This window comes from Lepus europaeus, chromosome 15 (assembly GCF_033115175.1).
Source record: "Lepus europaeus isolate LE1 chromosome 15, mLepTim1.pri, whole genome shotgun sequence".
NCBI lineage: Eukaryota > Metazoa > Chordata > Mammalia > Lagomorpha > Leporidae > Lepus > Lepus europaeus.
In genome coordinates this window covers 82,739,998-82,767,323 of record NC_084841.1, presented here as the reverse complement: position 1 = coordinate 82,767,323, position 27,326 = coordinate 82,739,998, and the positions used below count along the sequence as shown (strand labels likewise).

Genomic DNA, 27,326 nt, shown 5'->3' with positions numbered 1-27,326 from the left:
CAGAAGCAGAAATTCCTGAGAATGGGACGTACATAATGAGAAAAAGGAGAAAGTTATGGGCAGTGTGCAACAGGGATAATTTATCCCAGGACAGCCAGACAACACTAGTTTTAAATGACTTCATTTATAAGCCAAATCATAGGCATTTCTTTCTCCTTTTATAGGGGGTCCTTAAAGGTATCATGGAAAATGTGTATTATGAAAAAATGTTTGGATTTTGAACCAAAATAAGCCCCTTATATGTTAGACGGAAAGCAAAAGAACATTCTGAATGCCTTTCTTCTTCTAAGTTGAGGAAGTGGGATAGAAATGATAGAAATGAGCATTGTGTGTTAGAGCTGATAATCCCAGCATCACCTGAGACCCAGTGAGGGAACAGAGTCAAAGATACACCCGTGGCTCCTGTGGTGGTCGGGTGGGGCTAGACCCAGGTGATCGGTGGCTGTCCTCTGTGGGCTGGGCAGGGAGGTCAGAGGCCAGTGGTTTGCACAGAAATTAATGCAACTCACTTAATGCAACTCACCTGCACAGGAACTGGAGAAGAGAGGCGACGGTGAGAAATCAGATGAGGAAAACGAAGAGAGAGAAGGCAGCAAAGAGAAGAGTAAAGAGGGCGACGATGAGGATGATGAAGAAGCTGCAGAGCAGGAGGAGTACGACGAAGAAGAGCAGGAGGAGGTGAGGGCTGTTTGGGACGGGGATGGGGCTGCCAGGCTCCAATGCTGTCCCGTCAGGACTCGGACTCACGGTGTGTCGTTAGAGCTGGCAGCAGGAGTGCAGCTGATGGTCGGGACTCGGACATACGGTGTGTCATTAGAGCCGGCAGCGGGTGGCCCGGTCATTGGTGTTCATGCCCTGGTGGCAAGGGGACGATGATGCATTGAAACCGTGACGACGCCAGGGTGAACGCAGGATGGAACAGGAGCGTGGCAGTAGAAGTCCGCATGTCAAGGAAGCTGACCCCAATGAGTGCAATTCGGATTTGTCAGGGTGAAATTCCAAGTTAGCCGTCGAGGTGCCGGAGGCTTGGCCATGCAGGGCCTCCTGGCTCACATGCCAGAGTGCAGGTGCACCTGTCAGAGGTCAAGGATGGCCCCTCCTCCGGCGTCTGGCTGCGCCAGGATGGGGTGCAGTGTGTTTGGGATGCCCTTCTTTTGCAAATGTGGTGTGTCTCAAAATAAGCAAGAGTGTGACCAAGATAACAGGCATTTTTGAGGAGGGAACTGAGTTGGCCCCAGCCTGTGGGGTCTTTGTGGAGGGCTCACATGGTCCTTCCAGGCTGATGGCCTCTTGGCTGTTCCGGTCACCCGTGTATCCCCTCCGTTTGAGCCGCTCCCCTCTTCCTCATCTGAAGCTGCTCCGCCCACCCGCGGAGTCCTTCCTAGCTACTTTGTATTACATTTTGTATTCTTTCCAGAGTTAGAGTGATATAAATGTAGAGGCGTGTTACCATCTTATCTGTTTGCAAATAGCTAACCTCCTTTGTTCAGCAGTTTGCTTTCCTCCTAGACTTGAAGGCCCTCCTCTGCCCATGTCTGTTAGATGCCTTTCCGGACCCTTCTTTCATCCTGGTCTTTCTGAACCATCTTTGAGCCGTTCAATGGACGGAGGTGTCTGATTGCATACGTGGAGGGCGTGTCTTCCCTGGCGCCCTTCCTCTTCAGCCTTTTCCCTCCAATGTTTTAAAATGAGATGGGCCACCTTTGCCTGCAGCTTCCTTGGCAGGTTGCTTGCTTTCTGATTCCCACTGCCCCGACCGGATAGCGATTGTCTTTCCATCCCCTTTCGCCTTAGCTGGCTCCTTGATTGGAGTCCTTCTGCAGGGAGGATGCACCCTGGCCCGCCCTGCAGAACCTCTGTCTTGGCACTGCCCCGTCTCCTGTCCTCCCAGCACACACTGCGGACCAACACAAACCTGCCTCGGTTTCCCTCTCTGCCCCTTCTTCCCTCATGAGCGTCTCTGGGCAATCACAGAAGTTGGTGCCGGCAGATAAAACACCAGCCAGCCCCTCGTCCCTTTCTCATGTTGAGCCCACGCTCTCCAGCAGTTACTTTAGGGCATCTTCTCTCGTCTCACTCCCCTCTTCACTCCCTTCATTGTCACTTTTGGCAGGTGCCAGCACCCCCATCAGAACTCATAGCCATCGCGAACTCCCCTCACCTGGCATCCTCTGCCTCCATGACTGCCCCTCCCAGCATCTCCCCCACCCCTCTTGGCTCCCCCACCCCTCTTGGCGCCTCCCCACCCCTCCCAGCATCTCCCCCACCCCTCTTGGCTCACCTCTCCGGCTACTTGCCTTGCACCTTTGTGCAACCTTAACCCTTAACCCCCAGATCATTTCCCTTTCCATATCTTCACCTCTGTCTCTACTCATCTCCATTCACGAATGAAGACATGTGTGTCTCCCATTGTGATATTTTCTTCCATTGCAAGCAGGACTGTCCTCAATGTTTGTCTCCCATTGTAAAACACGTGTCTCACTCTTCTTCTGTCTCTTGGAAAGTCCCTTCATGATTAATACCTGCCTGCTTCCCCCAGCCCCTGCCAGTATTTCACCCTTTTCAAATTGATTGCCACCTCCTTGCTATTCAGATGATCGCTACTGGCCAATTTTGGCCCTGATTTTGTTTACTTGGCCTTTGTAAAGCCCTTAACACTTCTGGCAACACTATTAAAAGTAGTACTTCCTTATTTAAACTAAGCCACTTAAGTAGCTCCAGGCACTGCATCAGTCAGAGTTCGGTTGATGTAATGAAATACCTGAGGCTGGCTGATTTGTAAAGAAAAGGGGTTTGTTTATTTAGCTCACAGTTCAGAGAGCCTAGCACTCCCACCCTGCCCCTGGCAGATGGCACCATGCTGGGAGGGAGGGAGTGCAGAAGCAAGGGGCCCCCAGGGAGACAGGAAGCCGGTGGGGGGTGGGGTTCTTGTAGCACCTTATTTTCACGAGAACCAACTCAGGGTCCCCAGAGGAATGCTGTAATCCCTTACAAAGGCAGTGCCTCTACATCGCTCAGCCTGTCCTTACTATAACAAACTACCCAAGGCAGGCTGCCTTATGAAGAAAAGAGATTGATTTCGGCTTCTGGTTCTGGCAGGTCAATTTACATGAGAGAGAGAGAGAGAGACAGAGGGAGAGGAGAGATCTTATATCTGCCAGTTTATTCTCCCAGTGCCTGTAATAGCTGGAGCGGGGCCAGAGTGAAGCCAAGAGTCAGGAACTCTCTCTGGGTCTCCCATGTGGGTGGCCGGGACTCAAGGGCACGGGTCATCTTCCAGTTTAACCTGCTGCCGGCCATTGTGCCCACCCCGTGCATGTGTCTTCTATATCTCTCTCTCTCTAAAGCCACCAAGATTCAGTCCTGGGGGCTCCACCCTAACAACCTAAGGCAATCTAATCGCTTCCTAAAGGCCCCACCCTGTGAATGCCATGATTGGATTACGTTTTTGCCCTGTTAGTGCCATTAACAAAAGACTTTGTGGATTGAATTCCTGCATGAGTTTAGGGCCAAACCATAGCACCCCCACCGACCTCCAGCTGAGCTCCACCCCTCAAGTGTGCCAGACCTCAGCACCACCAGGCCGAGGACTGAGCCGCCAGCATGTGAACCCTTGGGGAAAATGCCACCTGCAAGCCAGCACAGTCGTCTCCTGTGCTGGGTCCCAAGGCACAGAGCAGCCTGCGTGCTGCACTTCGTTTTTGTGCTGGGATGTTTCTCATTTAACCCCTATTTCCAATACCTTGCTGTGGTCTCTTCTCTTTCTTTCTGGTCCCAGAGTTCTACCCTGGGGCTTGTGTTGCTTTCTGAGATCCTGTTGGTTGCCCTCTGTGGACTTAGATCTAGGACTCAGTTCTCACTCCACCTAAGTAATTGTGCACGCAGTTTATGGTTGCGGCTGGGCTGGCTGGCAGGACTGAAGGTAAGGCACCGTCTTTTCTTCATTTGCCCACTGAGGAAATAAATGAGGAAGGAGATGGTATAGGGGCTGGTGTTGTGGCATGGTGGGCTGAGCCCCTGCTTGTGACATCAGCTTCCCATATCAGCCTGATGGTTCCGGACCCAAAGCTCGGCTTGTGATCCAGCTCCCTGCTTATGTGTCTGGGGAAGCAGTAGCAGATGGCCCAAGTATTGGGGCCTCTGCCAGCCACATGGGAGAGAGACCTGGACAGAGTTCCAGGCTCCTGCCTTTGGTCTGGACAAGCCTGGCCATTGCAAGCCATATGGAGAGTGAAACAGTAGATGGAAGAATTCCCTTCCTCTTGCCCTCTCTGCCCCTTCCTCTTGCTCTCTCTGTCCTTCACTGGTTGTCAAATAATAAATAAATCTTTTATAAAAGGAACAAGAAAAGGAGATAGTGTAATACAGTTCATAACCTTGTGATGTGATAATCCAGGTTGTTATAGTGCATTAAATTCTGTTGTAGGGTTAGCAAAGAAGGTCAAAGAAGATAGTATCTGAGATGTACAGAGTGAATCAGGTCAGATGAAGATGAGAAAATGGAGTAGAGGGGACCTGCGGGTAGAGGAGAAAGCCTTGCGGCATCTTTGTGTCATGGGCCAAGACAACTGGTCTGGCTGGACCAGAGGCTGTGGGTGGGGTGATGAGCAGGGCGTGCACCACTAAGGGCCTGGAACTCTGGGCTGTGGAATTTGGCTTTGTCCTGAGTGCACTGGGGAGCCCTTGGAGGGTTTTGAGCCCTGGAGGAGTACCATCACGTGTGTGTTAGCATTGTGCTTGCATTGGAAGGAGCCAATCCAGAGGATCTCAGGCAGGGCGGTTCTGCCCTGCAAGGGACCTTGGGTCCCCCTGGGGCAGTTTTGGTTGTCACAGCTAGCATAGGGAGGGTGCCCTGGGTGGGTAGTGGCCGGAATTCTCTCAACAAGTCACTGGACCTTGACAAAGGCCAGGTCTGTGTTGAGATTCAGATAGCCCCGAACAAAGACAACAGGTACAACAGTAGCTTTACAATTCTGTGTTGGGCATTAGCAAAGTAGAGTTTACAAACAAATACATTTCATTTACAACAAAACAGAAAAGAACTCTCCGCTTGAGTAGAGAATCTAAGCACGCTCTGGAATGCCAGGGAGGGGTGGGAGAGGAGCTCCATCAGGACCTTCCTGGATACAGCCTCATCCTCTGCTCTGGTCAGCCCTCAGTTTCTGCGCTTAAAATGGTTCGTGATGAATTGACCCGTGTACTGAAGTATCTGTGTAACGCCTGTGTGTGAAATCCAGAAAACAAAGAGATTTTTTCCTTCTTCACTCTTGTGAATATTGCAATGGCAAAAAAAAATAAATAAATAAGGGCTCAAAGGAAAGCCAAAAACCATGTATACAGCCATCAGTTTCAAGAGTTCTGCTAATTGTGTTGTGTGGAAGTTACTAGCATCAGTTAACCACCAGGAGGGGACATTTGTGTCTAAAGCACGTGGTGGGGCAGGCGTTTGGCACAGTGGTTAAGATGCAGCATGGGATGCCTACATCCCAGATTCGCGTCCCTGGGTTTGAGACCCAGCTCCACTTTTTTTTTTTTTTTTAAGAGATTTATTTTATTTATTTGAAAGGCCAAGTTACAGAGACAGAGAGGAAGAGATAGAGCAAGAGAGGTCTTCCATCCGCTGGTTCACCCCCCCAAATGGCCACAACAGCCAGGGCTAGGCCTAGCTGAAAACAGGAGCCAGCAGTTTCTTCGGGGTCTCCCATATGAGTGAAGGGTCCCAAGGACTTGGGCCATCTTCCGCTGCTTTTCAAGGCATATTAGCAGGGAGCTGGATCAGAAGTAGAGCAGCTGGGTCTCAAACTGGTGCCCTTGGGGCTGGGGCTGTGGCATAGTGGGTGAGCCACCACCTGCAATGCCAGCATCCCATATGGAGGCAGAGGCAGTCCTGTATGGGATGCATGGGTCTTATCCACTGTGCTGAACACCCATCTCCACAGCCAGTCCTTCTCCCACTCATTCATCTACTAAACACTGCCTATCCCTCCACCCCCAGCCTCCCTATGTGGATTATTGTAAAAACACATCCTAAGCACATATCATTTCATCCATAAATATTTCAGTACGGACTCAGAAAAATCAGGGCCCTTTGATAGCATCACAGTGTTGTCACTAAACTTCATACAATGACATATAAGTTCCTGATACTGAGAAATACCACGCCAGTGTTAAATTTTGATTGTCACAAAAATGTTTCTCGTTTGTTCCAAGCAAAATGCACACCATTCAGTGCACCACAGCTGGTGAATCCCTGTTCTTCAACACCCAGTGGACTCCTGGCTCTTTGATGGCTCTGGTGTCGCTGAGTCATTGACTAGTATGAGGATGAGCCCTTTCTCAGCCATGAGTGGGAACGTCCCTGGGGCTGCAGGGCTGCTAATCCAGGAACCCGAGAGGCTGTGGAGGGAATGCGGCGTGGCTTCCTCCAGGTCTGGTTTTGTGTCACAGGCCTTTTTATTGGGGGATAGCAGAATTCCCTGTGCTTCTGCTTACTTGTGCTTGGTGGACAGAATCTTCAGTTCTGGTGTAAGCCAGTGAGTGTTAATGTACACTGGGTATTTTTTATTTAAGATTTATTTATTTGAAAGGCAGAGAAACAGAGACAGAGAGGGAGAAAAAGATCTTCCATCCGCAGGCTCACTCCCAGATGGCTGCAATGGCTGGGACTGGGCCTGGCTGAAGCCAGGAGCCTGGAACTGCATCCAGGTCTCCCACATGGGTGGCAGGGGCCCAAGCACTTGAGCCACCTTGTGCTGCTTTCCCAGGCACTTTAGCAGGAAGCCAGATAGGAAGTGGAGCTGTCGAGACTCGAACAGGCACTCCTACGGGAAGCTGTCTTCGCAGGCAGTGGCTTAACCCGCTGTACCACAGTGTCGGCCCATTAGTTTGTTTCTTGAGAGTCTGTGCATTCGGCGTGTAAAGTGTTTACTGGTTTCACAGACTAAACCACACGTCATCCTATGGTCCGTGGATATTCCGTGGATAGCATCTTAGGAGATGAGCCATCCCATGGAGGGGTAGTGTGTTGGATGCACTGTTGTGTGGAGGGGTTTGAGCCATCTGGAACCACAGGTAGTGTGTTAGGAGGGCCACCCCGTGGAGGGGCACCATCTTAGCCCACGGAGGGGTGGTGGTACTAGATGGACAGAGGGGTGTAACTTATGGAACGTGCCACCCCATGGAGAGGAGTGTCTGAGAACATGACCCCCACAGCGGAGTGTCTGATGGGGTGGGCCCTTCCTCAGAGCGGGAACGGGCAGCTCTTCTCGTCCTCCTGGCTGGTGGGGGTCTTAGAAGAGAAGGAGCAGGCTTGAGCAGTGCAGGTGAGTGTGTGTGTGGTTTTTTTTTGTTGTTGTTGTTTTTGTTGTTTTTGTTTTTGTTTTTTGGCCAGGCACAGAGTTAGTGAGAGATAGAGACAGAGAGAAAGGTCTTCCTTTTTCCATTGGTTCACCCCCCTCAAGTGGCCGCTACGGCTGGCGGTACAGCGCGCTGATCCAAAGCCAGGAGCCAGGTGCTTCTCCTGGTCTCCCATGCAGGTGCAGGGCCCAGGGACCTGGGCCATCCTCCACTGCACTCCCGGGCCACAGCAGAGAGCTGGACTAGAAAAGGAGCAACCAGGTCTAGAACCTGGGGTGCCGGTGCCACAGGCAGAGGATTAGCCTAGTGAGCCACAGTGCCAGCCTAGAACTGAAGTGTGTTCTAAGCAGGCTTGGTTTAAACCTGCTGTGGGACCTAAATGTAGCATTAAGGGACAGTCTGCGTTGTATTCTTTAAGTGGAGCGTTACTGCCTGTTCCTTCTACTGCCCACTGAGGACTGCTCCTGTGTTCTCTCCCTAGGAAAATGACTACATTAACTCATACTTCGACAACGGAGACGATTTTGGCGTAGACAGCGACGACAACATGGATGAAGCAACCTACTAGCCGTGAAGTTCGTCAGAAAATGTTCTTAGGATGCAGCTTCTGAGCATTCAGACTTGTTTTTTTTTTTTTTTTTCCTGATAAGGAGTGAAAGCCTGTTTTACTTTTGTTACCTTTTGGTTGGACAGTTACTGATACTCGTTACTAAAACATTCAGAACCACTTTACTGTAGCAGTAGTTACCGTGTACAAATGAGTCTGACACGCCAACATTCCTTCTAGATACCTCTGCCATTCCTCATAGGTTTTCTCGTGGATAGACTTTTGTTAATGCCTAATGAGTTTTTGCATCTCTTAATCGATGCATCCATACTTGAACAAACCGTTCTTGTTTAACTGCTGATCTTTTGTACAAATATGATTTGTCATAATGGATTTCTATAATCTGCAAATTGATTTAATACAGCACATAGAGCACTTTAAAAAAAACAACAGAAACTTGAAAATAATTTTATTTTCTACTTGTACATGGTATGTTCCGTACCACTACATTAATGACAACATTAACCCACCTAAGCTGTAAACATGTATGAACTTCAAAGAGGTTAGAAGTTTTGTGATTGAAAACATCCCCATGGGAAGACAGGCCACTCTGAGCTGTATATTTCTGAGTGTGAATTTCACAGCTCACATCTCAGAAAAGACTTTTATGTGGATGAATTTAATATTTGAATTTAAGGCTAACTTAATACCATGCAAGGGGACTTAAAAAAGTTTATGGGAGAGAGAATTAAAAGTTTATTTTGGTGGAAAATATTTTTGAAGTTGTACATACATGAAATTAACCACCCCACTGTAGTAAGTTTAACATCTTAGAATAGTTGGGCTCATGGAGCACAAAAGCGAGACATCTTAGTTTTGTACTTTACCTAAGTATGGAGTAAGTTCCGGTCTCGCTGCAGAATGCATGCGTATGAACCCTGACGCGCCCGGGCCTCTCGGGTCCCATCACCACACAGAATGAACTCAGGTCATTTTCAAATGAACTTGTTTGTGTGACTTCAGAGCTAGCCCCCACCCCAGCCTTTATCTATTTTGAGGGAACACACCCCCAAACTGCAGCCTCCAAAGACTCACAGATGCCAAAGATTTTCACGGGAGCTCATATTTCAAAGACGATTTATATTACTCACCAAATGCAATCAAACTCTTTTTCCTCCTTTGGGGAGCTATCACCTATTACCCTCTAACCCAAGAGGCAGAGCCACCTGTGCTATGAAACTCAGCCTCAGAACTGAGTTTGGCCAAGTTCTGTGCCTTAGTTTCTCTTGTAAATGATGTCATGTAAAAAAATCACATACCCATGAACCAAGGTTTACCAAATGCAGAAATGATTGCTCTGTAAGTTTGGTTGTCACCCTCTGAGACAATTGGAGTTTGGGAAGTAACCAAAAGCATGTTTTCTTTACAAAGATGTATGATAATCTGATTTTCCCATCTTGCATTTGTGGGGAAAACTGGAGCGAATTTGTATCACCTTGTGCCATTTTGCAACACGACTTTCTCAGGACAAAGACCACTTCCAATGGCAATGCTTCCTTCAATGATTCAGATGGGTGTGTGAGGCCCCCCCATCTTATGTCTTATCAGGTTAGTGCTGTGTTGATCCTATGTGAACTCCTTCTTGTGTAAGCAGAATTGTCAAAAATGTTTAAAACAGGCTATTTTTAAAGCAGCAATCTACTTAGTGTACATAATGAAAACCCCACATGAGGTTTTCAGTAGTAATGAGATGGTGTTGTCATATGGGATCATTCATTAACACAGGTGTTTTGTCCTGTCACCTTATACCAGAGTCAAGTACCAGTTCTGGTTAAATGCTTTATTAACCATCTGCAGGTAACGGCTTCCACCAGGCAAATGCAATGAAGGTGAAGGTGTTTCTTTTCCTAGCTTTCAGTTTGCCACCATTTTCGTCCTGTGTACAGTAGGGCAGCCAGGGCCATCCACTCCCCCTCTGGAAGCTCTTTTTAGTTTTACAGCATATGAAAGGTGAGAACGGACATGATTTGCAGGCTGCTTTACCAACACGAATCTTGTTTTTCTGGCTTACAGTAAGACTGTGAAGTGATTCCACAGGAAGGCAGAGACAACCTCTTCCGTGTAAAAACGTATTGTTGGTGTAGTGTCTTTAAAACTGTTACAAGCGGAAGTGTTCGGTTGCCATGATGCTTATTTTTCTGTATTTGTTTACACATTAAATTCTTACAAAACAAAGTTGTGGCCTCTTGTTTTACATCAAGATGTTTTGTTTTGAACTCACTTAAATGTATTTTTTGGTAGGGAAAACTAATTTAATATGGATTTTACCCAGTAACTGTATGTATGTATTTGAGCAGAGATGCCTGAGTCAGGTGTTCTTGAACCACCCACCACCACAAACAAGAAAACCCTGTAGCTAGGGGACTAGGTGTGCTAGCGTACTGAGAGACTTGGCAGGCAGTGCAGTACTCACGTCATCACTCGTGTCCGGGGCCAACATACTGATATGGATACAAAGAACACTAAAGGCGGATGCAATGTCTCACCCTCTCTTCCCTCTCCACCTTCAAATGTACAGTCCCAGTAGCTCTAATAATGGTTAAAATCTAGATTGCACTGATAACAATTTCTGTTTTTGTAAGAAGAAATTTTAAAAGATATTTTTTAAAATGGGAGGAAAACGGATCACACCACAAATCCTTCCATTAAATAAGTAAATATTCTAAAGACGTTCTCAATTCCTCTATGTGAAATTAATATTCTTGAAGTAGAAGCGTTTTTGTTATAAGAATTTATTTACTAAGCACTTTATGGAACTGATCCACAGCCTCACAGCAAGTTGTAGATCCTGCCTCACACCAGTTCTTCCCTGAGGAAAACCGCCCAAAGAATCTGCATCCGAGATGTTTTATCCCATCTCAGTTACATGCTGCAGATTGTCTAGTGGCTTTTGTTTCTGTGTCACGGGTGGCAAGTCTGAACTGGCAGACCTTTGCTTTCTTACACAGTATCTCTCTATCAAATAGTTTAAAAGTCGAGATGATGTTTTCTTTATTCAATTAAATTCACCAGCTTCCATTTTAGATTGGATAATAAAATAGAAACTTTATTACATTGTGTAGATTTTTTTAAAATATGAAAAATATGAGGCAAAAAGTTTTAAAAACCAGTTTTACAGATGTACATGCTAACAATGTTATATTTTGCATTTGTATAAAATACATTATACAAAAGATTTATATTCTTGCATACATAAAATTAAATAAAGCATTCAGATATTACTATGGTCTAACAGTGCAATATGCACATACTTGGAAGAAAAATACTGATTTCCTGAGCAACATCATTTTAATTCAAAGTATGAATGATTCTCATCCCAATAACGCACCATTCAAATGGACTTTGAAAAACGTTTTGACCTTTGCCCTGTAATACTTAGACTGGATCCTTGCTGGATATTTCTAAAACTCTGTATTCCTTCATATTTCCAACTAGGTAATTTTAGAAGTAGATACCTTTAAAAAGAACTATTTAGTACTGCCTCATTGAAAGAACTTTTCGTCCTGGAGTAAGCAGATAGAATCCACAAAAAGAAAACTTCAACAGTCAAAGCATCCTCCAGAGAAGACATGACAGTCTTCTAATTTTTAACGTGGCCAGCAGATTCTGTAACCTATCTATATTTTTTCAAGTTGCGAGTCCTGTAATTTTCTAGGGGTGGATGGCAAAAAATATTGAATTTAAATGGCACCCACTGTTTAAAACACACTTAACCATGTCTACTCAGACTTTAAAAAAGATATTAAGAATTTCTGCTAAAAATACCAAATTTTTTTCCTGCACTTGCCTCTCAGCTTTTTAAAGGAACCAAATGCAGTAACGCACAATGACTGTTGTTAACATCTGCACACACACATACATAAGGCCTCAAAGTCATTCAAATGAGGGTTTCCACACAATGAAAAATCACAATATCTAACAGTAACTGTGTTTACGTAGTTATACAAAGTGGTTTGCATTAGCTACAAATTTAATGTATTACTAATACTTTTTAGAAGTTATTTCTCAACCTACTAAATGCTTAGGGAAAACTACAAAGATAACCTATATATAGAAACATATAAATTCAAATTATAGTCAGTTAATTTAAAAATATATAACTCAAACATACAGAAGAAACAAACTGCTTGATTGTGTCCTAAGGATATATATTTCCTTCAAAAAGGATACCCTGCAAGACAGAAATTTTTAATCAAGAAGTACACAGTATATTAATTTTAAAATAACTTATTTTAGAAATCAGACCACCCCATCACAATTTCAAAGTCTAGCTAGCAAAAAGGAACACTGAATTTCCAATTTTTCAATTTGATGTAAACAATGTTCTTCAAAGGCCATTTAGCCTGTACTACCCTAATAATCTGCATTTGCTTCCCTGAAACTTGATTTTCCAGCAGGCTCAATAAATGTAATGTAAACGGGACCAAGCTGCCGTTGAGCATAAGTTAGGAAGTTCACACTTCTCTTTTCCAAGATGCCCAAGGCACATTAATTAAACAATTTTTAACTAAAAAGGTTGATTACTACATAAATCACTTTGCTGTAATTTCCATATTGAACTTCTTTTGATAATTTTCCTAAGATACTTTAATACAAAGGTACTTCAAAAAGTTCATGGGAAAATGGAATTAAGAGTTAATTTTTGGTGGAAAACAAATTCATGCATAGTTTTTTCATAATTTCCATTAACTGTTTGAAGGCTTCCAAGTATACCAGGGCTTTAAAGCTTCTGACTTCCCTGTCCTCTTAAAGATCCTTTTCTTGACGAAGTATGTAAAACTCCATTTAACATGTTAAAAAATTCATGCCATTTTATCAACATTAGTCTTGAAATTTAAAATGACTGATCAGAAAATGAAAACATTTAAAATTACAATAATGCCCAGAAAATGAAGTGGTATTCTCTCTCTTAAGGTATATACTTTATTAAACACAAAATAGGAAACACAGATTCCACCAAATTCCATTTCTACTGAATCATTTTGGTTACATTTTAAAAACACCTTTAAGAATTAAAGGATGGGATCAGTTATGCAAATACTTCTAGTTCAGCCAGGCTGTGACTGATCCACAGCAGACCTTTGGAAAACGGCACTGTCAAGCCCTTGCAACCAACCCACACACTGGTGGCCTCTGTTCTCCCGATGCTGCAGTTCATGAAAAGTCAAAGTTGAACATTTTCTTTTTAAAAAACAGGTACAGGATCAGTACAAGAGTTTGGAGGCATTACTAAAGCAAAAAGCCTCTTTCATGTTTCTGGTGAGTGACTCAGGCAGACAATGATATGTCTGACCCTATTAACTTGTGCTTGATGCTGAAGATGACAACCCATGAGTACAGCCTATGTCATGAATCTGACTGCATCATCTAAGATAATGCTTCAGTCTAAAACTTACAGAATATAAGGCATGGGATGTACGTAAGGCATGTTACCACATGTAACACAGCAACAATTTATCAGTATGTAAGAATTATTTCCTAAATGATGTTAGCCTGTACTTGTGTAACTTTTCATCAAAGAACTACAAAGTGCTATCAAATATCAAAGGCAAAGAGAATGATTTTCAGAACAGCAGGGGAGAGGTTAAAGCATGTGTCTGAAAGCAAGCATTCTGTAGGAGACAAAAATTACTCTCTGGTCTTGACCTAGTCCAGTGTTCTAGGGACTAAATGGCAATTTCCCGACTGTGACACATTTGGGGGCTTAACAGTGTTTACTGCAGCTCTTCACCTCTGTTACAGAATTCACACATTAGGTTCCCCGTCCTGTTTCTATTTTGCCATCATGGCACAGCTGCTGGACATAGCTGTAAGATGTTTCAAAACTGAGTTACCTGTGCTCTCATAACCACACTTTTTTTGCAACTAGGTGTTTTGATGGCTCACAGTAGTAAATTCTTTAGTTGTAGACTATGAAGCTATCATTCTGCTTCATAAATTTATAACCTGAAACCAAAAATAATTACTTAAAAAAATAAAATTTAAGCATAACTAGTCTTGAGTAAGAAAAATGATAACATCTTCCAGGTTAAGGACTCCTCACACAAATTCATTTCTGCTTTAAGCAATGATAGAACAGATTGAGGAACTCATGCTTTCAGCATCAACTGCAGCTACTATGGAACCTTTACACATGATCCACCCATGGCTCACATTTTTTCAGAAAGGTGAACACAAAGCATCTTCAGCCTCCGTAAATTCTGGTTTTGAAGTGGTCTTTGAGTAGAATGGACTCACCACACTCCAGATGCACGTGAGCACTTACACCGTTATCAGGAGCTAATGCTAGGTTTTGTGCTCAACAGCAGGTGGCTGAGAATCCTGACTGTACAGTTTATGATCATCTTGTTGGCCCAAGCGTAGTCCCTTAGTTGGAGCCAGTCTATTTTGCATTTCTCTCTGCTGTGATGGGGGTGTGATTCCTGAGTCCAAATGTGAAGAGTCCACTGTTGAATGGTGACTAACATCCACCTTAGCTAAAATTTCGTAATAGAGCAAATAAAAGACTGGTGTTATTATACCTACTATCAACATGATCACGACAGCTGTCCACCACCCTATTCCCCAGTCTGCTCCATAGTAAGGATCCTTGCGCTGAGAGCTCTTAGTGTCAGGTTCAAAACGTATCTGTTGGGCCGTCAAGGCAGACACCACCTCATTGAGGTTCTCTCTCTTGGTGTCTGTACACTTGACAATTTGTTCAATGTCTCTGTCCACTTCTTTTAAAAAGCTGCCAGCTGACTCGGTGGAAGACAGGGAGTCGCTGGCTGGCACGATGTCCTGCTGCTCTGGCGCACAGTGCACAGGCGAGGGGCGTGACACCTGCTTGCCTTTTGCAGGGTAAAGGGTTTCAGTCAACAAACTGAACTTTTTTACTGGAATTTTGATGGACCTAAGGGCAAAAAAGTCTTGATCACTGATGAGATTGTTAACCCTCTTGATATCTGCTACCTGTTAAAAAAAGAAAAAAAAAAGAAAACAAAAAACAAATCCAACAGTCAACTGATTTACAACTCAAACTAGTGGTAGCAATACTCATTCATCCCAGTTACTTTTTTGACAGGAAAAAGAGTTGAGCTTAATTATTCATGTTAAATTACCACACTCACAGGGATTTTACTTTTGCTTGTAGATAAGAATTCTACACCACTTCTGATCTACCAGTCTCAGGACAGGGCCAAATGCACTTCACTGTCACTCCTGTATGTCACTCATCAGTATGTACGTGTTCATCATCCTGTATGTCACCCATCAGTGCTGGCTATCCAAGTGGTGTCTAGGAGCCTTTGCTGCTTGCCTGTGTGCATCACGTACAAACACCACAGTTCTACTGCCTGTAAGCCCTCTGTTAAGGAAGGATTACAGGTCCTTATGCTCTTTATTCAGTTTGGCAACTGCAGTGTTAGCTCCCCCAACCAAAATAACATTTTATGAACTCTAAGATGCCATCAATTCTAAGTTACACCATTGTTTTCATATCTCCAATGAAGAAAAAAACTACACAAAATATATGTAAGATGCCACCATCCCATTATAAAGATGGTAAAATGGGTGAAAATACACACCTTAGTATTCACAAAATAGGTATTCTTCTAAAGCCATTTCCCCCCAAACCTCTCAGTCATTTATGTAAGCTTTCCATATATATATACATATGGAAATACAAATTACATAGTTCTCAACCTGTATGTTTATCCTATCCACTATGTGTATATCCTTGCTATTTGTGATGAGGAGAAGAGAATATTTTTCAGATTATCAACAACTACTATGCCAGGCTCTCCTACCACTTTGAAGTCATTAGTCATATTTATCAACTTCTAATTCATTCATTTATTTTTGAAAGGCAGAGAGATACACACACCAAGAGAAATGATCTATCTGGTGGTTCACTCCTGAAATACCTGCAACAGCCAGGGATGGGCAGTGACAAAGCCAAGGGCTAAGAAACCACTCTGAGTTTGCACATGGGTGGCAGGGACCCAGGCATTGAAATCACCACTTGCTGCCTCCAGGGCGTGCATTCGCAGGAAGCTGGACTGGAAGCAGTGTATGCAGCTAGAGCCCGGTACTGCAATACAGACCATGGATGATGTAACTGCTGTGCCAAACGCCACCCCTCGTTCATCATTTTCATCAGTGCTTTAAGCTAAGCCCTAATCATGTATCACCTGATTGGTGATGGAGGTAAAGCAAGTCTGAAATGAAACTTGTATTTCTGGTTCAGTCATCATAATGAATGACAGTGACGTTCACTGACACACGCAGGACCTTGAAGGGTGAGAGGAGCACGGACACAGGTTTCAGACACGTTAGCTTTGGGACGCCTCAAATACACAAGTGACGGTGTTTCAAAAGGATCACGGGAAAATGTAATTGATAGGTAAGTTTATTTTGGTACAAAAATTCTGAAACCCATGTATAGTTTCATAATACACATTTTCATCATGCCCGATTTGGTGCATTTCATGAGCTTGCTGAAGACCCCTCATATTATGTCTGAAACTCAGGAAACGGATCTCAGCTAGATACAGGTTTGAAGATTATCAGCAAGAGTGGGAACTGGAAGCACAGAGTAGACAGATTCACCAGAAAAAGACTGGGAGAAAAAGGTAAAGGGAAACAAACTCTTACTGAGTACAGCTGAGTACAGAAATCCACAAAGGAGATTAAGCAGTGGCCAGGAAGGTTTAAAAGCCTGGATTTCTTTGTTTAAAGCCTGGCGATGTCACTAACTGTACGATCTGAGCCAAGTTGTTAGGGTTTCAACCTTGGACTTTTTATTCCTCATCATTATAACAAGAATATAGTAAAATAACTCTTAAGGCTCCTTAATGTATTTTTAAAATGATGACACATGTGAAATTAATCTTTGCCAGTTAAGTTCCCATCAAAAGGAAGCACTGCTCACCTTAACTTCTCAATTCTGTTAAAACTTTCCCAAAACTGTGGCCAGTGCTCCTTCTCCTCAGATGTTAAGCTAATCAGTTCTCATTGTTCTCCATTTCACATAGCCCAAGATTTCCTCCAGACACATTTTCTATCAGCTTTTCTCTATCCTTACCACAAATATTTTATTAAACATTAACTTATTTATTTGAAAAGTAGAGATTTAGAGAGAAGGAGAGATAGATTATCTTCCATCCACTGGTTCACTCCCCAAAAGGCTGCAATGGCCGGAGCTGGGCCGATTTGAAGCCAGGAGCCAGGAACTTTTTCCATTTCTCCCATATGGGTAACAGGGGCCCAGGTGGATTAGCAGGGAGCTGGATCAGAAGTGGAGCAGCCAGGACTCAAACAGGTGCCTATGGGGGAATGCCGGCATGACAGGCAGAGGTTTAAACATCTATGCCACGGTGCCAGCCCCACAAATCTTTTAATCTAAACCCTGACCATCTTCATTGCATTACACTAATAAGTTCTTTATTGTATCCCCTCCAGTTCACTGGCAGGGTCTACCAACATTTTGCATCTCTCCTATTAAGAACAGTGCTCTCTTATTCTGTGGATCAAACTTTTCCTCCGTTGTCTCACAGTTCTTCATCTCAGGCTGTGCAACTCATTTCAGAAATACCTTCTAAACCCTGCTGAGGGGGCAGGCATTTGGTCAAGTGGTTAACATGCCAGTTAGGATGCCCATGTCCCATGTCAGAGTGCCAGAGTCTGAGTCCCTATTCTAGCTCCTGATTCCACCTTCCTGTCAACGCAGACCCTGGGAAGCAAGTGAAAGTTCAAGTAGCTGGACTATAGCTACCCTTGTGAGAGACCTGCACTGAGTTCCTGGCTTTAGCCTGGCTCAGCCCCTGCCAATGCAGGCATTTAGGGAGTGAACCAGTAGATGGGAGCACTCTGCTTCCCCTTCTCTGCCTCTCAAATATACAAAAATAAATAAAAATGAAGCCCCTTTTTGTCCACCTTACTTCTTCCTTAAAATCTTGACACCACTGTCCAGTGTTTGAAACACTTCCTCCTTTGCACCTCATTGGAAGTATCACCTATGTCAACTGCTCAAATGTATTTCAAATGTCCCTTGTAAGAGAAGTATCCAGTTCATGAAAAGCTAATGTCTTACCCTAATAAAGGTGCTGGACAACACTCTTCTCTTGGATCTCTACTTTGATGTTTTTAGCCTTACCTCTCATTTCAAAGCCTCAATTACATCATCAAGCTTCAAAGACACATTTTTCAAATTATTTTTCAATGATATTATTTTATTATAAAATATAAATTCACATGCGTATTTACATCAAAAATGAAATTTGATATTTTATGATTTAATAATGACAGAGGGGACCGGTGCTGTGGTGCAGCAGGTTAAAGCCCCAGCCTGCAGCACCGGCATCCCATATGAGCACTGGTTTGAGTTCCAGCTGCTCCACTTCCAATCTAGCTCTCTGACCTGGGAAAGCAGTAGAAGATGGCCCAAGTGGCTGGGCCCCTGCATCCGTGTGGGAAGACCCAGAGGAAGTTCCTGGCTTAGCATCAGCTCAGCTCTGGCCATTGTAGCCATTTGGTGAGTGAACCAGTGGATAGAAGACCTCTTCTCTTTCTGACGCTACCTCTCTAACTCTGTCTTTCAAATAAAATAAAATAAATCTTAAAAAAAAAAAATAATGACAGCAATGGTGTTGGCATACATGAGCAAACTGCAGTGGGGGGACAGGCTACCTAGCCCTTCTTACCTCATCAAAACATCAATTTCATGTATGACATTTTATTGAGTTTTTAAATTAAAACTTACAATATATTTGTTTATAAGAATTGTAATTGCAATACTAATTTTATCTAGAAGAAAATATATAGAACTTCATAGCCACAGAACTTTAAAACTTCAATTTATATTTATATATATATGTAGTTTATATAAATTTATTATTGTATTCCACTGCAGAGAAATAGGACAGGTAATCAATATAATTTTTTCAAGTATAAAAATACATTATGGAAAAATTTAGTAATTTCAGGTAGAAAATCCTGACATTTAGAATTCCATGGATACATGTAAAGAGTATTCAAACAATCTTATCTGTGTCAATATTGACAACACTCTGCAAATTACATCCTTTATAATTACTTTAAGTCATACAAGAAGTGCCCTTAAAAACGTACAGATACATTTCAAAATTCTATTAGGAGTATGAAAATAAAAAGTCTAAAAACCAACCTTCTAACTGCTTTCATGAAAACATATTCTGCCAAGACCCCAATATACACATTATGCTACAGATATGAGTTCCAGGGCCCGGCACTGTGGCACAGCAGGTTAAGCCCTGGCCTGAAGCACTGGCACCCCATATGGGTGCCGGCTCTAGTCCTGGCTGCTCCACTTCCAATCCAGCTCTCTGCTATGGCCTAGGAAAGCAGCAGAAGATGGCCCAAGTCCTTGGGCTCCTGCACCTCCATGGGAGACCTGGAAGAAGCTCCTGGCTCCTGATCGGTGCAACTCTGGTCACTGTGGCCATCTGGTGAGTGATCCAGCGGATAGAAGATCTCTCCCTCTGTCTCTACCTCTCTCTGTAACTCTTTCAAATAAATAAAATAAATCTTAAAAAAAAAAAAATGAGTTCCAACAGATTGGTATCTGTGAAATTTAAAGATACAGCTGTGATGATATTCACACTGTAGTGTACAACTGACTACCCACAAAAAGAGGAACAGCTAACAATACTATGCATGGCATGCAGCAGCTTAAACTAATGACCTGTAAGGCTGTGAAATCATAGGGATGCCTATGATTTACTAAAAAATGAAAACTGCAAGGTCCAGAGTAATCACTATAGCATAAACCAATTTTTAAAACACAAAAAAATTACCGCCTCCAAATGTATGTGTGGGTACACACACACACATGATTAGAGAAAACCATTACTGTGCTGACACTTGTTATTTCAGAAAATCCTTACATATTCTCTTACTACCTGATTAAGAAGAAAACCTATTTGGCTGTTTTCCAATTGTGAAGACAATCATGGATTTGAAAATAAATTACCATATGCATTTAAAATTTAAAAAGTTAACATCTACTGACATGACCAAAAAAGGGACAAATGAAAGGAACAAGATAAAAGGACATGGAATTTATTTCAATTTGGGCTGGGCTGAAGAACAGATAATTTATGGTGGACTCCATAATGTAAGACCCAAACTTACCGTGCAGCAGTACTGAAGGGCTATTGCATTTAAAGTATCCCCTTCTTGGATATCTTTTGTTAACACTATAATGTCATCAAGTCTATCTCTCGATGTACTTCTTCGTACTTTCTCTTTTCCTCTGGATCGAAGCTCATACGCTTCAGCATCTTCCTCCAACATGTCGCTGTCTGTGCAGTTTCCAAACGCGTGCACTTGACCACTTGACTGAACTCCTGGAATAGGGAAACCACGACTCTGATGCCTCCCTGCCATGTTAAAACCTGGAAGAAAAAAGGCAGACAATTTGGAATGTAGCTGGATCCACTGATGATTTACATACATCTTAACACTTTTTTTTCTAAAGAGTGTTTTTTGTTATTTAAAAATTTAAGTCTGAGTTTTCTAACTGTTGAAGTACAACATATTTGTTGGGAATAAAGACAATGGCACGGGAAGAATAGACAACGCAGGCTAACAGGACATGTATCACCATAAACAGGACAGGAATCCCTTTGTATAAGAGATGAGTATCAGGACACCTCCACACCAAAATCCACACATGGCCAAGTCCCTTAAATAAAAGGGCATAGTGTTTGTTTATGAACTACACACATCCATTCACTGCTACATATTGATCCACATACATTCATCTCTAGATTGCTTATAATACATAACACAAAGTGAATCATGTGTAAATAGTTATTGTACTGTTCAGAATAAAAATGAGGAAAAAAAAACCCATGTTCAGTACAGATGTAACATTTTGTCTTAAGTGTGGTTTCTTTAAAAAAAAAAAAAAAGATTTATTTATGTATTTGAAAGAGTGACAGAGAGACAGAGAGATCGTCCATCCCCTAGTTCACTCCCCACATTCTGGGGGGCTTGGGATGGGCTGAAGCCAGAAGCCAGGCACTCCATCTGGGTCTCTCAAATGTATGGCAGGAACCCAAATACCTTGGCCATCATCTGCTGCCTCCCAACACCTGAGCAGGAAGCTGGATTTGGAAGTGTAGAATAGGCAAAGCTCAAACCAGGCACTCCAATCTAGAAAGCTGGAGTCCCAAGCCACAGCCTAACCTACTGCACCACACATATGTTTTACATGTAAACAAACAATATTTTTATGAATTCAGACTTTCTAACTTCTATATTTTATGTGCCTGCGGAACTGAACTATCTTTTGCACTGCCTACTTGATCATGCTGACTTCAGTGTTTTTATTTTGTACAGGAAGTGCCTTCTAGATGGGTCATGATTTTGCTCTTGACTAGGGGTTTTCCTTAGTGACTTTTCACACAACTTATGTTACAGTACTTATCAGATTCCATCTGTGGTCTATAAATACTGAACAAATAACTTTAAGGTCATTTTGTTCATTTGTACTTCAGAAAAAAAAACCTGTAAAACCAACTTAAAAAGATTCATCAATGAGAGCTTTCCACTTACTTGTATTCCTACCTGGACCCTCCTCAAGTTGATATATCAGTATTCTGATTAAAAACAAACAAGGGGGCCAGTGTTGTGGCGTAGTAGGTTAAGGCTCCACCTGCGGCACCAGCATCCCATTTGAGTGCCAGCTGGAGTCCCGACTGCTCTACTTCTGATCCAGCTTCCTGCTAATGCACCTGGGAAAATAGCGGAAGGTGGCCCAAGTGCATGTATCCACATGTGAGACCCAGAAGAGGCTCTGGGTTCCTGGCTTTGGCTTGGCGCAGCCCTGGCCGTTGCAGCCATTTGGGGAGTGAACCAGCCAAGGGAAGCAAGCTCTCTCGCTCTCTCTCCTTCCTCTCTATAATTCTGCCTTTCAATTATATAAAAAGTAAGTCTTTTAAAAAGGCCACCTGGGCCAGCTCCGCGGCTCACTAGGCTAATGCTCCGCCTGTGGCGTCCGCACCCCGGGGTTCTTGTCCCAGTTGGGGCGCCGGATTCTGTCCTGGTAGATCCTCTTCTAGTCCAGCTCTCTGCTGTGGCCCGGGAGTGCAGTGGAGGATGGCCCAAGTGCTTGGGCCCTGCACCCCATGGGAGACCAGGAGAAGCACCTGGCTCCTGCCTTTGATCAGCGTGGTGCGCCGGCCGCAGCGGCCATTGGAGGGTGAACCAACAGCAAAGGAAGACCTTTCTCTCTGTCTCTCTCTCTCACTGTCCACTCTGCCAGTTAAAAATAAAAAATAAAAAAAAAAAGGCCACCTGTTCTTTAAAAAAAAAAAAAAACTTAAAAGCCCACATGCATTGTTTTTGTTTCACATTAAACATTCACATGACTCCTTTCAGTTCTTGTCATGAAAGATGAATAAAGGTACGAAAGGGGCATTCTGGAAATAAAGTACTTTGGGCTTAAAGTGGCTCAGACACGAAGAAGGGAAGAAGTTACAGACCATGCCATGGTTTCTCATCTGTACTGAATAAAGCGTGGCGCCATTCTCTTTTGGGATTCAGAAGAGTGGGGCAAGGGAGCATGACTATGATTACGTATTCTCCTAAGACAGTAAAGAATGAATACAGACGGCAGGCTATACAAAGGAAAGGTGTGGGTGAGAAATACAACTACATGACTAATCTGGACAGGGGTGAAACTGAAGCTCTGTATATGGAGGGATTTGAGAGTATGTAAGAAATAAAGGCCCAAGATTGAGGTCTGAAGATTTCCAACATTTATTATCTTAATAACCACAGAAAGGTCAGCTTATGAAGAGGGGCTGGCACCGTGGCACAGCCTGTGACGCCAGCATCCCTTAGGAGCTCCAGTTAAAGACCCAGCCGCTCTACTTCTGATACAGTTCCCTGACAATGTGCCTGGGAAAGCAGCAGCCCAAGTCCTTGGGCCCCTGATAGCCCAGAGGGACACCTGGATGTGGCTCCAGGCTCCAGCACGGCCCAGCCCTGGCTGTTTCGGCCATTTGGAGAGTGACCCAGTAGATGAGGATCTCTCTGTCTCTTCCCCTTTCCTTCTCCCTCTTTCCCCTCTATAAGCCTTTCAAATAAATAAAACTTAAAAAAAGAAAGAAAGAAAGAAAGAAAGAAAGAAAGAAAGAAAGAAAGAAAGAGAAAGAAAGAAAGAAAGAAAAATGGAGAAGGAATGTACAGAGGAGGAAACCATGTTTTCCATGCTATGGAAGAGGAGCAAGTGTGGGGGAGGTGGGGTCAGAAAAGACCAACTCCAACATCTTAATTTCTAAAACAGTGACCTTAATTAAATGTTTTGAAACTGTTTCAAGATTTTCTATTCTGTTAACATAGTTAAGAAACAGTTACAAGCTAAGTGAACTGTTTCAACTGTTCCCCAAAGCACTTCATCATTTCTTACCAAGAGCTAGGGTTCCTAACTTGAAGGCCATCAAAGTGGCTCACATTTTAGGTGTAGAGCAGCTTTGACCCCATGCTAACAGCTATGCCCAAGGGCAACAGGTTTACATCCACTTATGTAACCAAGTCTTTTCCATCCCCCTGGGTCCTCAATATAGGGGATGTCTGCTAACCCTGTGTGTCCGGGAGTAACTTGGTAAGTACAGATATTTTATTGTTTCATGTGCTCAAAAGGTGTCCACGATGCTGCTCTCTGGGTTTCTCTCTGCTAGCGTGTTCTTGAGGCCTACTAGTGGCTTACTGCGGCGACCTGGAATCCACCGGGCGATGGCCTTAGAGCCGTCTCAGACACCTGTACCAGACCCTCTCCGTGATACAGTGTCGAGTGGTACGTAAGGCCTGGACCTTCGCCTGCTTCCGCTACCTTTCTGCAATGAGGTGCGGGCAGCAGAGTAACACAGACACCCAGTCTCACAGCCGGGACTGCGCGGTGCTGGGTCTCACTGCGGGCTGGCGAGCGAGCCAGGCAGGCCGGGACCCGGGCTAAGGCCTCAGCGCCCACCCGGCACGCACCGAGGGCACAGGCCGTGCGCGGACAGGCGGAGCGCGCGCTGCCGCCGGGCCCCGTGGACGCCGAGTCCCAGCCTCCGTCCACCGGGCCCAACCGTCTCCCCCTGCCCGCGGCCGGCTCTTGAGTTCCCGATCCCCAGCGGGGGCTCCGGCACTCGGGCTCTCCGGTCACAGCGTCGCCTCGCGGACCCCACCTCGACTCCGCGCGGGAGGCCTGTGGGCCCCAGAGGCGGCCTGCCCCCCGGCCTCAGTTTCCCCGACAGCGTGCGCTGTCCCGGGGCTGGGCAGACCGGGTGGTCCGCGGACGCGAGGCCCGGGCCCCAGCCCGCCCGCCCGGACGTGGGCGCCCTCGCCACCTGCCGCCATCTTTACCTGTCCCGTTAGCGGGGGCCACGCAGCGAGGAGACAGCCGCCAGCGCCGCCGCTGCAGTCCCGGGAACGCTCATGTCCGAGCCTCGGGGCTGGGCGGCCCAGGCCCGACCCCGCCGCCGCCGCCGCCAACGTCTCCGCCCGCCCGGCCGTGCGCCGCCGCCACGTCCGCAAACCTGCGCTGCGTCATCGCGTCCAGTGGGCGGAGGTGGGCCGAGGCGCGGGCGGAGGCGCGAGGGCGAGCCCAGGACCCGCACGCATGCGCAGAGACGCCGCAGGCGCCCGGAGGGGCGGGGCTCGGCTCAGCCCCACCTCTGACTCCTCCCCTCCCGGGTCCAGCCACGCCCGCGGCGGCGAAGTCCGCGGGACCCGGGCGGCCTGGGGGCTGCCCCTTTGTCCGGCGTACGCGCCGCTCTGGCTAAGGCCCGTGCCGGACACGCTGCGCACTGGGCTGCGAGGAGGAGGCGCTGCTGTGCCTTCCTGTCGTCTTTGGGGTGTGCTGATAGCCGCTGCGCTTACACCCGCGTTCACGCTCGGGCTTGCCGGCTGCAGCCGCGGAAGCAGCATTCCGTGTCCGAACCGTGGGGGAGGGCGGCGTGCAGCTTCTGGGTGTGCGGGCGAGAGGAGCGAGCCCCCTGGGGTTGGGCCCCGGCAGCCCCGTGCTTGGACTCCGCCGGACAGGAGCTGTCCACCGGGGGTCACCCCTAACTGGAAAGTCGCCGGGGGTCGCGGCGGGGCTCCGGGAGACTTGCGTGGCCGAGATGCCGGGCCCGGGGCTTCGTACCTCGGAGTTGTTCCCGCGTCGGGACTCGCGGGCGTCGGCGTCGCGGTGGGGCCGAGCCCCGTGCGGGCCCCGGGAGCCGTCGCGTGGGGCGCTGAGCGCGGCTTCCCCCGGCGTCTGCACGGCTGTGTCTCCCGGGGCCTTCCACGCTCTGTATGCGGTGTGGCATGTGTGTGGCTCGCGCTGCAGCCGAAGGGCGGAAAGTCCGACCTCGCCATCTCCTTGCGACACAGAGCTGCGTTGGACGGCTGGGGGAGGAGAAAGGCGGTGTGGCGGCGCCCTGCGGGGCTCCCCCGTCTGCCGCCCTGGGTCCCTGGCCGAGTTCCCATCGGGAGACAAAGGCCGGGCTCCCTCCTGCACGCCCCGGCTTCAGCTGGGCGGCCCTCATGAATGTTAATGCGGGTGACGACCTGTCTGCACACAGGTGCCTTTTCGCATGTTAATGTTAGTAGGCCTCGGAGCTCCAGTGACAGCTGGGCTCATAGAATTTCCAGAACGTCTGAGTGACCGTGACCTGGGGGGGGGGGGGTTGTTATACTCTCAGCAGCTATCTGCATACCCTTGAGTCATGGTTTCTATTTACCAAAGATACCCAGTAGTTCAACTTCTGACAGAAGGCAATAATTGAGTTATATTTTATTATTAGCACAAAGGAAGCGGCCAGCCATGAATTCTGGCAGAGTTCCAAACAGCCGTAGTTTGTCTTGGAGGAAGATGTCCTCCACTGCTCAGCGACATCAGGTTTTTATTATTATTATTATTATTATTAATTTGAGGCCTCAGTGGACATGGTTTCTCTTAAAAGGCTATAGAAGAAAGATTATGTAGTTTCTAGAAATAGGTGGTTTTGTCACTAGCATTTAGAGTCTGTGGTTGTATGAGTGGACATTGATTCAACCTGTCAGTCTCTTGACAGCGTCCATCAAAATCAGAAATGCAGTTATGTAAGTATTAGTCCGCTCGCTCATTAAGCTTGCATCACTAAGCAGATGGAAAGATCTCCATAAGGAAGTTTAGAGGGAAAAGGGCAGATTCCCATGTACTCTCCTACCCCACCCCTGTACTCAATTATCTATGCAGAGAGGGGCAGAGCCCCTCAAGGAAATGTTAACAGTGGTGGAAAAGGACTGGGTGTATGGGGGTGGAGGGAGTTGGGCAGCATCTTTGCCTTTCCTTCGTCATCTCCTTAGTACAGAATGAATTTTTTTATTATTTAAATGCTTGTGTCTGTGTGTGTGTGTGTTTTGACAGGCAGAGTGGACGGTGAGAGAGAGACAGAGAGAAAGGTCTTCCTTTTCCGTTGGTTCACCCCACAATGGCCACTGCGGCTTGCGCCGGTGCACCGCGCTGATCTGAAGCCAGGAGCCAGGTGCCTCTCCTGGTCTCCCATGCAGGTGCAGGGCCCAAGCACTTGGGCCATCCTCCACAGCAGAGAGCTGCACTAGAAGAGGAGCAACCGGGACAGAATCCGGTGCCCCGACCGGGACTAGAACCTGGTGTGCCAGCATCATAGGCGGAGGATTAGCCTAGTGAGCTGCAGCGCCGGCCAATGTGTGTGTGTGTGTGTGTGTGTTTAGGATTTATTTGTTTGTTTATTTGAAAGGCAGGGTTAAAGAGAGAGGAGAGTCAGAGATCTTCCATCCAGGTGGCTACAACATCCAGGACTGGCCCAGGCCAAAGCCAGGAGCTTCCTATGGGTCTCTCACATGGGTGCAGGGGCCCAAGCACTTATACCATCTTCCACTGCTTCCCAGGCACACCAGCAGGGAGCTGGACTAGAAGTGGAGCAGCCGGAACATGAATTGGCACCCATAGGGGACACTGGTGCTGCAGGCTAGGCCATGGCTTTAAACCCCTGAGCCACAGCCCCAGCCCCTTGTGTTCTTAAAACTAGTAGAACTGAACACATTTTCATTTTGAGTAACTGTTTCTTCCAGAGTTGCCTTGCAGCTCACCACCTGTGTCTTAATTGTTCTGAATCTGTTGTTCTTTGTATTCAAGTGATGATGAATGCCAGAATTAGATCAGTTCCCTTAGACATAAAGAAGCCAAAGGATAATAAAACAGTGAATTCTTCTTCCATGTCTTCTTGATTTCCCACTGTCTGGTGTCTCTTGGTCCTGCTTTTCATTCCCTGCTCCTTCCTGTATTGTCTTTTCTTTCTAATTCTACTTTTCAGAAGCAGAACTGCAAAGAGTGTTGTATGGG

At 45.8% G+C, this 27,326-nt stretch overlaps 2 protein-coding genes across 3 annotated transcripts in view; one reads left to right on the top strand and one right to left on the bottom strand.

The window, feature by feature from the left end:
* The window catches only part of POLR3G (RNA polymerase III subunit G), a 47,223-nt gene extending 37,064 nt beyond the window's left edge, over positions 1–10,159 (top strand). For both annotated transcript variants that reach the window (XM_062212422.1, XM_062212423.1), the window contains 2 exons: positions 532–678; positions 7,838–10,159. In XM_062212422.1, coding sequence (XP_062068406.1) covers positions 532–678; positions 7,838–7,924 — 234 coding nt within the window. In that variant the 3' untranslated portion in view covers positions 7,925–10,159. The remainder of the gene's footprint in view (positions 1–531; positions 679–7,837) is intronic.
* An 829-nt stretch (positions 10,160–10,988) lies between these two features.
* On the bottom strand, positions 10,989–24,462 carry LYSMD3 (LysM domain containing 3). The gene is made up of 3 exons (XM_062212420.1): positions 24,341–24,462; positions 20,114–20,376; positions 10,989–14,914 (listed from the first exon to the last, which is right to left on the bottom strand). Exons 2-3 carry the CDS (start codon positions 20,366–20,368, stop codon positions 14,249–14,251), a joined length of 921 nt encoding a protein of 306 aa, XP_062068404.1. The 5' UTR covers positions 20,369–20,376; positions 24,341–24,462; the 3' UTR covers positions 10,989–14,248.
* Between the last annotated feature and the right edge of the window lie 2,864 nt (positions 24,463–27,326).

Excerpts from the sequence above, each read along its gene's own strand:
- LYSMD3 (XM_062212420.1), bottom strand. The coding sequence starts at position 20,368 with ATGGCAGGGAGGCATCAGAGTCGTGGTTTCCCTATTCCAGGAGTTCAG. Across the intron at positions 14,915-20,113 it reads CCCTTCAGTACTGCTGCACG|GTAGCAGATATCAAGAGGGT; the intron begins GTAAGTTTGGGT and ends TTTTTTTAACAG.